At 40.1% G+C, this 14,210-nt stretch overlaps 1 protein-coding gene across 1 annotated transcript in view; it reads right to left on the reverse strand.

Moving 5' to 3' along the window:
- The window catches only part of LOC141172980 (uncharacterized), a 69,116-nt gene extending 63,350 nt beyond the window's left edge, over window positions 1–5,766 (reverse strand). The window contains exon 1 of the mRNA XM_073657592.1: window positions 5,621–5,766. Coding sequence (XP_073513693.1) covers window positions 5,621–5,669 — 49 coding nt within the window. The 5' untranslated portion in view covers window positions 5,670–5,766. The remainder of the gene's footprint in view (window positions 1–5,620) is intronic.
- Between the last annotated feature and the right edge of the window lie 8,444 nt (window positions 5,767–14,210).

Consider the following 14,210-nt stretch of genomic DNA (forward strand, 5'->3'; position numbering starts at 1 on the left):
CCTCCCGCCATCATAGACACTCCTTTTGATGATGCTCCAGAGGTTCTGAATGGGGTTGAGGTCAGAGGAGCATGGGGGTCACACCATAAGTTTGTCCCCTTTTATGCCCATATCAGCCAGAGATGCAGAAGTGTTATGCGCAGCATGAGACGGTGCATTATCATGCATGAAAATGATCTTGCTGCGGAATACACGGTTCTTCTTCTTGAACCATGGCAGGAAGTGCTGTTTGAGAAACTCCACATACATTATGGAGTTCATCTTTACCCCTTCAGGGATCCTAAAGGGGCCGACAATCTCTCTCCCCATGATTCCAGCCCAAAACATTACTCCACCTCCTCCTTGTTGGAGCCGTAGCCGTGTTTGCATGACGTGTCCATCATCCAGCCATCCTCCACTCCATCCATCAGGACCATCGAGCGTTGCACAGCACTCATCGGTGAACAAAACAGTTTTGAGGTCAGTTTTCATGTATTGTATGGCCCACTGGAGCCATTTCTGCTTGTGTACAGTGGATAGAGGAGGTTGACAGGATGGTTTACGCACAGCTGCAAACCTCTGAAGGACCCTGCATCTTGTTGTTCGGGGGACGTTGGAGGCACCAGCAGCTTCAAAAACTTGTCTGCTACTATGACAAGGCTTTTTTGCTGCTGCTCTTTTAACCTGACGTAATTGCCTGTAGGAAAGAGTCCTAAATTTTCCCTTATCAGCACGCACACGTGTGTACTGTGAATCAACTACATACTTCTTGATTGTGCGATGATCAGGATGAAGTGTCTTGGCAATGTTGATTGTAGTCATGCCTTGACCTAAACACTCCACAATTTGTTGCTTCTCAGCAGCTGACAGATCCTTTTTCTTTCCCATTTTGGCAGAAAATGTAGGCTGCTTAATAATGTCGGACAGCCTTCTTAAGTAGTCTTGCCTTTCATTGGACACACCTGCCAAACTAATTAGCACAGGTGTCTGCAGTTGCTTACAGTGATATAAAGAGCCCCGACACACATCACAATCAATGAGTTTAACTGACAAACAAACAAATTCTTCCCTTATTACTTCTAAACACTTTTTGCATAATAATTTGGAACACAGTGTACATGTGCTTTTCCACAAAACACCAGTGGTTCATGTAGAGGTATTGCACCTCACCCAGAATAGGTGACGTATTGCGATACAGGCCCGTGATTTTGGCTATAAAAGGATCTCCTAGACCCCTACCCCAAGCTTTTTAAGAGAATAATATATGGCGTGCCAGGAGACTCTATGGAGTGCTTTCTCAGCATCCAACGAGAGTATCTAATTACAAATTTTTAACTGCATCTAGCCCAGGAATTACTTTGTGCCTAGTAGCAGTGTTTGCTGGTCAGCGGATTATCCCAGCTGTTAAGCAAGCTACACCACCTGTAGTTTGGACACTTAATTTTTTCAAAGTAAATGCTTCGGGACCCCGGAATAATCAGTGAAGAGCATCAGAAGGCACCCAAAGGCATAGGGGCTGGGACTGGCGGTAGGACGCCTTGTGGTGGACCGCCGAGCTCGATCCTTATAAAAGCTTTTTAACTGCAGCAGCTTTAGTGGATGCTACTGGAGCTGGAATTACCGCGGCTGCTGGCATGAGACTTGCCCTCCAATAGATCCTTGTAAAAGGATTTAAAATGTATTCATTCAAATTAGAGAGACAATTTAAATTAAAAAGATTACACCTGCCTCCACCGCAGGGGGGCTCGCACAACCCACCAGCGGACAGGCACCAGTATTGGGAGAGGGGGGCTGGCCATCAGGGTCCACCGCAGCTCTGGCACAAAGCCGGCGACACGGAGATCGCACGGGCAGGAACGGACTGGCCGTGTCGGCTTCGCACTTTTTTGGTTTTAGAAGGGCATGACATGCCTATATCTTTGTCTCCCCCTCCTTTTACTCCTCCACCTCTTTTCTTTTCGCATGACTATATGTACTTGGCACTTTTCCATGTGTTAGTTGTGTCTTCTGAGCAGTTTGTCAGCTTTTGGACACCTTTGAAGGTGTTTTCTATGTGTTTCTATGTGTTTTTGTTTGCCTGCCATTGGTTTTAACGGTGTTCGAAGGTGTTCGACGAACAGTTCGACGAACAGTTCGGCGAACATACGGGTGTTCAACGAACCGAACCGAACTCGAACACTACGGGGGTGGCTCAACACTACTCAGGATCAGTACAGAATCAGTAATATAATGTATGTACACAGTGACTGCATCAACAGAATAGTGAGTGCAGCTCTGGAGTATAATACAGGATGTAACTCAGGATCAGTAATGTAACGTATGTACACAGTGACTGCACCAGCAGAATAGTGAGTGCAGCTCTGGAGTATGATACAGGATGTAACTCAGGATCAGTAATGTAATGTATGCACACAGTGACTGCACCAGCAGAATAGTGAGTGCAGCTCTGAAGTATAATACAGGATGAAACTCATGATCAGTATAGGATCAGTAATGTAATGTATGTACACAGTGACTGTATCAACAGAATAGTGAGTGCAGCTCTGGAGTATAATACAGGATGTAACTCATGATCAGTACAGGATCAGTAATATAATGTATATACACAGTGACTCCACAAGCAGAATAGTGAGTGCAGCTCTGGAGTATAAAACAGGATGTAATTCAGGATCAATACAGGATCAGTAATGTATGTACACAGTGACTGGACCAGCAGAATAGTGAGTGCAGCTCTGGAGTATAGTACAGGATGAAACTCATGATCAGTACAGGATCAGTAATGTAATGTATGTACACAGTGACTGCACCAGCAGAATAGTGAGTGCAGCTCTGGAGAATAATACAGGATGTAACTCAGGATCAATAAAGGATCACTAATGTATGTACACAGTCACTGTAACAGCAGAATAGTGAGTGCAGCTCTGGAGTATAATAGAGGATGTAACTCAGGATTAATGCAGGATCAGTAATGTATGTACACAGTGACTGCACTAGCAGAATAGTGAGTGCAGCTCTGGAATATAATACAGAATGTAACTCTGGATTAATACAGGATCAGTAATGTATTTACACAGTGACTGTACCTGCAGAATAGCGAGTGAAGCTCTGGATTATAATACAGGATGTAACTCAGGATCAGTAATGTAATGTTTGTACACAGTGACTGCACCAGCAGCATAGTGAGTACAGCTCTGGAGTATAATACAGGATGTAACTCAGGATTAGTAATGTAATGTAGGAACACAGTGACTTCACCAGCTGAATACTGAGTGAAGCTCTGGATTATAATACAGGATGTAACTCTGGATCAGTACAGAATCAGTAATACAATGTATGTACACAGTGACTGCATCAACAGAATAGTGAGTGCAGCTCTGGAGTATAATACAGGATGTAACTCAGGATCACTACAGGATCAGTAATATAATGTATATACACAGTGACTGCACCAGCAGAATAGTGAGTGCGGCTCTGGAGTATAACACAGGATGTAACTCAGGATCAGTAAAGTAAAGTATGTACACAGTGACTGCACCAGCAGAATAGTGAGTGCAGCTCTGTAGCATAATACAGGATGTAAGTCAGGATCAGTACAGAATCAGTAAGGTAAAGTATGTACACAGTGACTGCACCAGCAGAATAGTGAGTGCAGCTCTGGAGAATAATACAGGATTTAACTCAGGATCAATACAGGATCACTAATGTATGTACACAGTCACTGTAACAGCAGAATAGTGAGTGCAGCTCTGGAGTATAATACAGGATGTAACTCAGGATCAGTAATGTAATGTATGTACACAGTGACTGCACCAGCAGATTAGTGAGTGCAGCTCTGGAGTATAATACAGGATGTAACTCTGAATCAATACAGGATCAGTAATGTATGTACACAGTGACTGTACCAGCAGAATAGCGAGTGCAGCTCTGGATTATAATACAGGATGTAACTCAGGATCAGTAATGTAATGAAGGTACTCAGTTACTGCACCAGCAGAACAGTGAGTGCAGCTCTGTAATATAATACAGGATGTAACTCAGGATCAGTAATGTAATGTATGTACACAGTCACTGTAACAGCAGAATAGTGAGTGCAGCCCTGGAGTATAATACAGGATGTAACTCAGGATCAGTATTGGATCAGTAAGGTAATGTATGTACACAGTGACTGCACCAGCAGAATAGTGAGTGCAGCTCTGGAGTGTAATAGAGGATGTAACTCAGGATTAATACAGGATCAGTAATGTATGTACAAAGTGATTGCACCAGCAGAATAGTGAGTGCAGCTCTGGAGTATAATACAGGATGTAACTCTGAATCAATACAGGATCAGTAATGTATGTACACAGTGACTGTACCAGCAGAATAGCGAGTGCAGCTCTGGATTATAATACAGGATGTAACTCAGGATCAGTAATGTAATGAAGGTACTCAGTTACTGCACCAGCAGAACAGTGAGTGCAGCTCTGTAATATAATACAGGATGTAACTCAGGATCAGTAATGTAATGTATGTACACAGTCACTGTAACGGCAGAATAGTGAGTGCAGCTCTGGGGTATAATACAGGATGTAACTCAGGATCAGTACTGGATCAGTAATGTAATATATGTACACAGTGACTGCACCAGCAGAATAGTGAGTGCAGCCCTGGAGTATAATACAGGGTGTAACTCAGGATCAGTACTGGATCAGTAAGGTAATGTATGTACACAGTGACTGCACCAGCAGAATAGTGAGTGCAGCTCTGGAGTATAATATAGGATGTAACTCAGGATCAGTAATGTAATGTATGTACACAGTGACTGCACCAGCAGAATAGTGAGTGCAGCTCTGGAGTATAATACAGGATGGAACTTAGGATCAGTAATGTAATGTATGTACACAGTGACTGCACCAGCAGAATAGTGAGTGCAGCTCTGGAGTATAATACAGGATGGAACTTAGGATCAGTAATGTAATGTATGTACACAGTGACTGCACCAGCAGAATAGTGAGTGCAGCCCTGGAGTATAATACAGGAGGTAACTCAGGATCAGTAAGGTAATGTATGTACACAGTGACTGCACCAGCAGATTAGTGAGTGCAGCTCTGGAGTATAATACAGGATGCAACTCATGATCAGTACAGGATCCGTAATGTAATGTATGTACACAGTGACTGCACCAGCAGAATAGTGAGTGCAGCTCTGGAGTATAATACAGGATGCAACTCATGATCAGTACAGGATCCGTAATGTAATGTATATACACAGTGACTGCACCAGCAGAATAGTGAGTGCAGCTCTGGAGTATAATACAGGATGTAACTGAGGATCAGTAATGTAATGTATGTACACAGTGACTGCACCAGCAGAATAGTGAGTACAGCTCTGGAGTATAATACAGGATGTAACTGAGGATCAGTAATGTAATGTATGTACGCAGTGACTGCACCAGCTGAAAAGCTGCAGGTCATGATGGCTGATAATTTGGCAGTTTCATAGTACAACTTTCCTATTAGCTTAGACATGTCAGTCATTTTCTACAGAAGTCAATTTTATAACATATTTATTAAAGTATAAAGTGAAATATGATGATATTAGAAAATACACAATAAATACGGAATAGGGGGAAAGGGGCAGGTTCACCAGTATGAAGCCTTACCTGTCGCTACCATAGCAGAGAGGAGCCATACGTTTCTCCAGAGATACATATCTTCTGCAGCTTGTGCTTTGCGCCAGAATTTTCTTCTTTGGGAATCGAAACTTATCTCACTTCTGTTCTTATAAATTACAATTTCTAGGTCTTCCTACTTGGCAACTACACAAAAGGCAACAGACCACAAAAACCGGATGCAGAACTAAACTTTTATTACTAGAGTCAAAAGCAAACACAGCTCTAGCTCTGAATAGTATGTGGGGGTCTAAAATTTCTTGGTGCCCCCTCTGCATCCAGCACACAAAAATGCGCCGCACCCCTCTGTGAAGTCTTTGAAGTCATTAGCTATCTGTTCTTCTTACCATTCTTTTTAGATAAGATAAACGAGAACCACCGAATGATAGGTCCAATAAAGCAAAGGATACATACAAGACTTTTATTATCATAACGGCAACACGTGGCACTACATGCAAAAGGAAAAACCGCATTGCAGTGTCCAAACACAAACAGAAATCATACAATAGAAATTACATAGTGAGCTGCATTGAAACATACAGATAGTAGTACAACAGGTATACATATCAGACAAATGCTGAAGCTCCATTTAACATATGGTGAATAACACCTAGAAGACCAGGAATGGAGACAGATATCAGGCCATCTCATTAATATAATGGTACCATGTGCACCATCATCGTGACCATACCCATATCCAATGCATCTGGACGGTCAATACTAAATAAATAGGTGACAGCGTATAGTCAGTAAAAAGAAAATAATATACCTGTGTCTACAGCAGCTTATGTGGATGGCACATGCGGCAAACCCCGACGCGCGTTTTGGACAACAAGTCCTTCATCAGGGGGTACCGTCCAACTGAACCACCCCGTATATAAGGATAAGTACCCCCTGACGAAGGACTTGTTGTCCGAAATGCGCGTCGGGGTTTGCCGCATGTGCTGTAGACACAGGTATATTATTTTCTTTTTACTGACTATACGCTGTCACCTATTTATTTAGTATTGACCGTCCAGATGCATTGGATATGGGTATGGTCACGATGATGGTGCACATGGTACCATTATATTAATGAGATGGCCTGATATCTGTCTCCGTTCCTGGTCTTCTAGGTGTTATTCACCATATGTTAAATGGAGCTTCAGCATTTGTCTGATATGTATACCTGTTGTACTACTATCTGTTTGTTTCAATGCAGCTCACTATGTAATTTCTATTGTATGATTTCTGTTTGTGTTTGGACACTGCAATGCGGTTTTTCCTTTTGCATGTAGTGCCACGTGTTGCCGTTATGATAATAAAAGTCTTGTATGTATCCTTTGCTTTATTGGACCTATCATTCGGTGGTTCTCGTTTATCTTATGTTTGTTACCGAATGGTCTGCCATTCCCCATTGGTCCATACATTATAGCACTTGATATAGGTTAGACAAGGCCAATCTACGGGTGATAGTATGGTCTGTGTCTTGTGCTTCTTAGTTCAGTGTTTTTTGCCTTCATTCTTTTTAGATGTAGTAGTTTAACTGTTCCCATTTCCTTTAGGTTTTTGATTCAGATTTCAGAGATTCACTCTGGTTTGCATCTGAGGTCAATTCTTTCATGGCGAGGGCCATTGTAGGCAATTCCAGTGAAACTACTTGAGAATATTTGGATTTACAAATTTTAACTATTTAAAATAGTAGGAACCAAACTAATTTCATGCAGAATCAATTTGATCAGTTCGACGTGGAATTTTGTAGAAACAGCAATATAGCCTGTTGTGGACCCCATGTGATTATTCAAAAAGAAAGCACAGCAGCACTCTGTAAGGGCCAAAGTATATGCACACATAAAGAAAATAAGATCCAAACTGTATTATTGCTAAATAAATTGAGCTTACAAAAAATAAAGGTTCTTAGCACATAAATTGGCCAATTCATTAATGCCCATCAACCATGGCAAGGCGACCTATGCATGATGGGTAACTGTCCTCCTAAACATGCCTCTCTTGGGCTATAAGCCTACAGTTTAAATGGGCAAATATGCCCCTCTTGGGCTATAAGCCTACAATTTTAAGTGGAGAGGTAGAAACCAACACTAATTAATAGCATGTTTAGGAGGATAGTTAACCATCATACGGAGGTCACCTTGCCGTGGTTAATGGTCAAATATTAATTGGCCTATTTGTGCACTAAGAACCTTCATTTTTTGTAAGTACATTTTACCCATATGATTATTGTCTTAATGCCTGAATAGTCAATTGACTCATTTTGGCAATCTTGTACACATGTCTTCTATAGAATAGGAATAATGCACAAAAGCTGATATTTACTAAATCATTGATTAGTGTTACCACACTTCCATTGAATATAAAGAAGTGAATCAGAACTTTATAGCTAATGTTACCAGATGTAACCACAGATGAAACACACTTCACCTACCATCCACCATTGAAAATCTAGCTCAAGCTCATTGTGCTTCAAAATGGGAGGTTGAATAATGTGATTGACCACATGTTCTCCTTCAGCAGGCAGCTTATGGACTAGAGTGATAAGTCTGGCCACAAGGTCCATGATCTTTAATCATTTTATGGATAAGATTGACGTGAAGATGGGAGTATTTGCTAAAAAAGAAAATTGCATCTGTATCTATCTTTTGAACACATTTGGTAATATTAGATACAAAGTGATCAGGCTTTCCTTTATCCCTGGTAAGGTCCAAGATCTGTGTCTACATAACCTATTTGGTCCACTCAGGCCCACTGGTACTGAGCACCAAGGGCATGTCCTGTGAAACCACCAGTCCCTTAACGCAAGAATATACAGTTATGGCCGAAATTGTTGGCACCCTTGAAATTATTCCAGAAGATGAAGTATTTCTCCCCAAAAATTATTGCAATTCCACATTTTTTATTATACACAGAATTATTTCCTTTTTGTGTATTGGAATAACACAAAAACACAGAGTAAAAAAGGCAAATCGAACATAATTTCACACAAAACCTAAAAATGGGCCGATCAAAATTATTGGCACTTTTCCAAAATTGTGGATAAACAACTTTGTTTCAAGCATGTGATGCTCGTTCACACTCACCTGTGGCAAGTAACAGGTGTGGGCAATATGAAAATCACACCTGAAACCAAATAAAAAAGGGAGAAATTGTCTCAATTTTTGCATTTTGTGTCTGTGTGTGCCACAATAAGCATGGAGAATAACAAGGTTTCTGTGCCGTTTTTGCAATCATTAGTGTATCCAAGAAATAAATGGATGCTTTAAGAAACCTTGGATTTCCTGGGATCATTCATCCAAAAAATTAGCTTAATGCTTAGTATTTTGTGACGATCGACTTTCACCCTGTGGATCCGTGCAGCCCGGAGGATGTAGTAACCAGAGGAGGAGGTGAGCTGACAATCTCATCTTATATATATAGTCTGTGGTGATTGTGAAGTCGTGCTTCCAAGTTATAGCCTGATGGTACAGTGGGATCAATACGCGACCCATAAACACTGCACGCGACAAATGACAGAAGATACAGTACAGGCCAAAAGTTTGGACACACCTTCTAATTTAAAGATATTTCTGTATTTTCATCACTATGAAAATTGTACATTCACACTGAAAGCATCAAAACTATGAATTAACACATGTGGAATTATATACTTAACAAAAAAGTGTGAAACAACTGAAAATATGTCTTATATTCTAGGTTCTTCAAAGTAGCCACCTTTTGCTTTGATGACTGCTTTGCACACTCTTGGCATTCTATTGATGAGCTTGAAGAGGTAGTCACCAGAAATGGTCTTCCAACAATCTTGAAGGAGTTCCCAGAGATGTACCACCCCATCACTCTCCTTCTTGGTCAAATAGCCCTTACACAGCCTGGAGGTGTGTTTGAGGTCATTGTCCTGTTGAAAAATAAATGATGGTCCAACTAAACGCAAACCGGATGGAATAGCATGCCGCTGCAAGATGCTGTGGTAGCCATGCTGGGTCAGTATGCCTTCAATTTTGAATAAATCCCCAACAGTGTCACCAGCAAAGCACCCACACACCATCACACCTCCTACTCCATGCTTCACGGTGGAAACCAGGCATGTAGAGTCCATCTGTTCACCTTTTCTGCATTGCACAAAGACACGGGTGCTGGAACCAAAGATCTCAAATTTGAACTCATCAGACCAAAGCACAGATTTCCACTGGTCTAATGTCCATTCCTTGTGTTCTTTAGCCCAAACAAGTCTCATCTGCTTGTTGCCTGTCCTTAGCAGTTGTTTCCTAGCAGCTATTTTACCATGAAGGCCTGCTGCACAAAGTCTCCTCTTAACAGTTGTTGTAGAGATGTGTCTGCTGCTAGAACTCTGTGTGGCATTGACCTGGTCTCTAATCTGAGCTGCTGTTAACCTGCGATTTCTGAGGCTGGTGACTCGGATAAACTTATCCTCAGAAGCAGAGGTGACTCTTGGTCTTCCTTTCCTGGGGCGGTCCTCATGTGAGCCAGTTTCTTTGTAGCGCTTGATGGTTTTTGCAACTGCACTTGGGGACACTTTCAAAGTTTTCCCAATTTTTCGGACTGACTGACCTTCATTTCTTAAAGTAATGATGGCCTCTCGTTTTTCTTTACTTAGCTGCTTTTTTCTTGCCATAATACAAATTCTAACAGTCTATTCAGTAGGACTATCAGCTGTGTATCCATCAGACTTCTGCACAACACAACTGATGGTCCCAACCCCATTTATAAGGCAATAAATCCCACTTATTAAACCTGACAGGGCACACCTGTGAAGTGAAAACCATTTCCGGTGACTACCTCTTGAAGCTCATAAAGAGAATGCAAAGAGTGTGCAAAGCAGTCATCAAAGCAAAATATGGCTACTTTGAAGAACCTAGAATATAAGACATATTTTAGTTGTTTCACACTTTTTTGTTAAGTATATAATTCCACATGTGTTAATTCATAGTTTTGCTGCCTTCAGTGTGAATGTACAATTTTCATTGTCATGAAAATACAGAAAAATCTTTAAATGAGAAGGTGTGTCCAAACTTTTGGTCTGTACTGTACATCAGAATCGGTAATTAATGAGGAAACCAGGAGGAAAAATAAATTTGAGGCAGCATTCTTTCAAGGAGGTCAGAGCAGTGGATCCTCACGAGGCATAGATAATGACTTAATGACATTAGTTAAAAATCTGGAGCATAAGAAGTCTAAGGAAACAAGACAATGACTTGATGTGAAATTTTTAAAAATGTATTTGAGCAAAGAAATGGTGCCCAGAGAGTTAAGAATAAGAAAAAGCTTTCAAATATCCAGGGGACTTTGAAAGTGAATGGAACAAGATATTATCTACATGTTCCTTATATCTGATTGAATCAATCATAAAATATGAGGAGCAGGAGATTGTCAGGACCAAGGAAGAAATTAATAACGTTCTCCAAACCCTTCAGAATAGAATCAATGTTAAACTATGAGGATTTGAGGGAGAGAATAAGTGAAGGTATGGACAAACTGGAAAATGAGACATTAGAAATGAAGAAATTAAAATTTCAGAGACACTATAATGACTATGAGAAGAATGAGGTATACACTTGGAAACGTCATAAGCCAATTTTAAAAAAGAATCATGAACAAGGAAATAAAAATCCCAAAAGGAATGTTAGTTTCTCAAATCCAAACACATCTATCGGATCCATGTCATCCTCTCAAATCCAGAAACATCTATCGGTTCCATGTCTTCTGTGAATTCCATTGACACTAACGATTCTACAGGAGCACCAATAGATATGGGTAACCAGAACAATCTTAGAAGTATTATGGCAAATAACGGAGGAAACATGGGAGGAAGAAGATACCCGAAGAGAAAGAGAGACCGCTATCAACCTGCTCAGTCTGGAATTTGCCTATATATTTTCAGAGGAGGAAAGCTCAGTCCTTGCAAAGGGAATGGGTTTTGCTCCCACAAATAAATTTAATTTGTTCAGGAACCTACTAGATTTAAATAAATTTGCCTGAAATGTTACGTTAAAATGCCATTTTTTTAGAAAGTACAGAGGAAGAGGAACAAAACCATGCCTGTACAAATAATGAAAGTAGTAGTGTATTATGCAATCCTGTGCCAAATTTCCAAGAGTTAAAAAGCACCGAGGATTTAAGGCAAAGAGAAGCAGAAATAGAAGTGTACGAGAGTAGAGGAGTTGAAGGATAAGATCCTACTAGAGAATTTCAGGAGGTAATGTATAAACTACAGGGCAAAGCAACAGGGGTCCTGGACCAAAAATTAGTGGACTTTTTATATGTGCAATTCCCGGTGACACCAATCTACCACGCTTTACCTAAAATCCATAAGAACATTTATCCACCTGTGTTCTGACCAATTATTTCAGGTATAGGGTTATTGACAGAAAGGTGTGGAGCATGGATAGATCATCTGTTGTAGCCAATGGTATTTAGAAAACTTTCCTGGGTTTATTAAAAACACCAAATAAGTAATACAAACCTTTGAAAAGTTTGAGTGGGAAATTGACATGAGTTGGATTACTGCAGATGTGGTAGCTCTCTACCCCTCAATACCCTACAAAATAGGTTCGGAAGCTTTAGAATATTTCCTAAAAAAAATACAGTGGTTTAAAACAAAAAGTCCAGATTTTTGCCATCCAATTGGTGGATTTTTTTATTAACTAAAAATTATTTTTCCTTCAACAAAGAATTCTATATCCAGAAAAGAGGCGTCAGTGTGAGGGAGGGGGGATTTTCCCCTTCACTGGCAAATCTTACAATGGCCCTATGGGAAGAAAAATATATGTTTTCCACCATGAACCCATATTGTGAAAAACTACAATGGATGGGCAGGTACATTGAAGATTTTCTGTTTGTGTGGAAGGGGAGTGAGGAGGAAGCCAAAGGATTTTTACTGTATCAATACTAATACTTTTAACCTGAAATTTACATATACATACAACAAGTATAAAATCAGCTTCATAGATGTCACTTTGTCAGCGGAGAAAGACAAGAGTAAAGTTCTTATCACCCCCTTCAGGAAAGACACAGACAGCAATACGATCCTCAGAGCGAGTTCATGTCACCCTGCTCAAGTAGTAGGTAATATTCCCAAGGAAGAATTTATAAGAACAAGGAGAAATTGCTCAAACATCTCTGAATTAGAAAAGAAATGGACAGAGTGCAAAAACAGTTGGCGGAAAGAGGGTGTAAATAAAAGTCACTAGAAAAAGTAAAAAAAGAAGTGATGCTGGCAAATAGAGAGAACCAAAGAAAAGTCGGGAAATAATAAAAATATTACATTTAGTACACAATACAGTACAGAATATAATACGATTACAAAAAATCATCAAAAAATATGTTGAGCCAGGATTAAAATTGATAAAAATTATAGATACGAATACAATCAGATATGTAGCAAAAAAAGCACCCACAATGAGCGAGTATGTTCGGTTAACCCTTTTGGCGAGTATGCTTGGTCGAGTACCGAGTTTCTTCGGCGTGCTCGGATGTTATATTTGAGTCACTCTGTGTGCATGATTTGCAACTGTCTGACAGCTTTAATACATGTGAAGAATGCTTGTTTCTCAAGCATTCCTCACATGTATTAAAGCTGTCAAACAGTTCACAACCCACGTCAAGGGTCCTCATTGTCTTGCGCATCTCTAAACTAAAATTAAATTATGCTCAAATTAAAAACTATTCCCCAAAAGGACATAAATCCAGAAAACATCACAGAAAAAGGGCTTACAATAATTTTTAGATAATGATTTTAGACAGCAAATTAAAGGCAACATTGGTGGCTGGAATGGTTATGAAGGCAATGACTATGATAGGCAATGTTATAGACATCATGGACATCTAAGGTTGGATTTTTTTGCCTGTGTGAATTGGATGGGTTGTTACTGACATCTGTTGAGAATTTCATGTCAATAGCACCTTTAGAAATATATTTACTTAGAAAATTGGTGACGTGTTCAATACTTATTTTACCCGCAGTATCTGTAAAGGAGTAGAGAAGCTTTTGATATCCCCCTTTGAAGATATTCTGTTAATATAATGCATTGCCATGTTTTATATGTAATTTAATCTAGTTTGTGGCCTGCAGCTCTTTGCTAACCAGTGGACAGGGTTAACTATTGTGGTCAACCCATGAAGGAAGGAGTTATATGGGCAAAAAAACCCTCAAATCCTGTTGGTCAGGGAGATAGTGGAAAGCAAAGAGAAGAGAAAGACCTATGGTCCTGCAGATCTGCATTGAAAAGAGTGTTGTGTGTAAAGAAGGGAGACTATTCTCAGATAGCACGTTCTAGTAGTTAACTAGTATCAAGTGGCAGAAGGATTCTTCATCTCAGGCAAGTAAGGGCCTACAGAAATCCTTATCTGCAGTACACTCCCTGACAGAAGTTATGTCGCTTATCCATGTTAAGTAAATAAAAGCTTTTAACCTGACGTTAAATTCATCCATTGGTTTTATAAATTACTCTTTTGAAAGCTGAAACCCTCCCAAATTTGGTTTAGGTTAAGAAAATAAATTGGCATTAATGCTGAAATATTGATCATTTAATGAACACAGAATGGTCAGATTTTGGCAAGACAAAAGTTTTGT

This window comes from Phyllobates terribilis, unplaced genomic scaffold (assembly GCF_046119375.1).
Source record: "Phyllobates terribilis strain yellow unplaced genomic scaffold, ASM4611937v1 Scaffold_12__6_contigs__length_324123572, whole genome shotgun sequence".
NCBI classification, from domain to species: Eukaryota; Metazoa; Chordata; class Amphibia; order Anura; family Dendrobatidae; genus Phyllobates; species Phyllobates terribilis.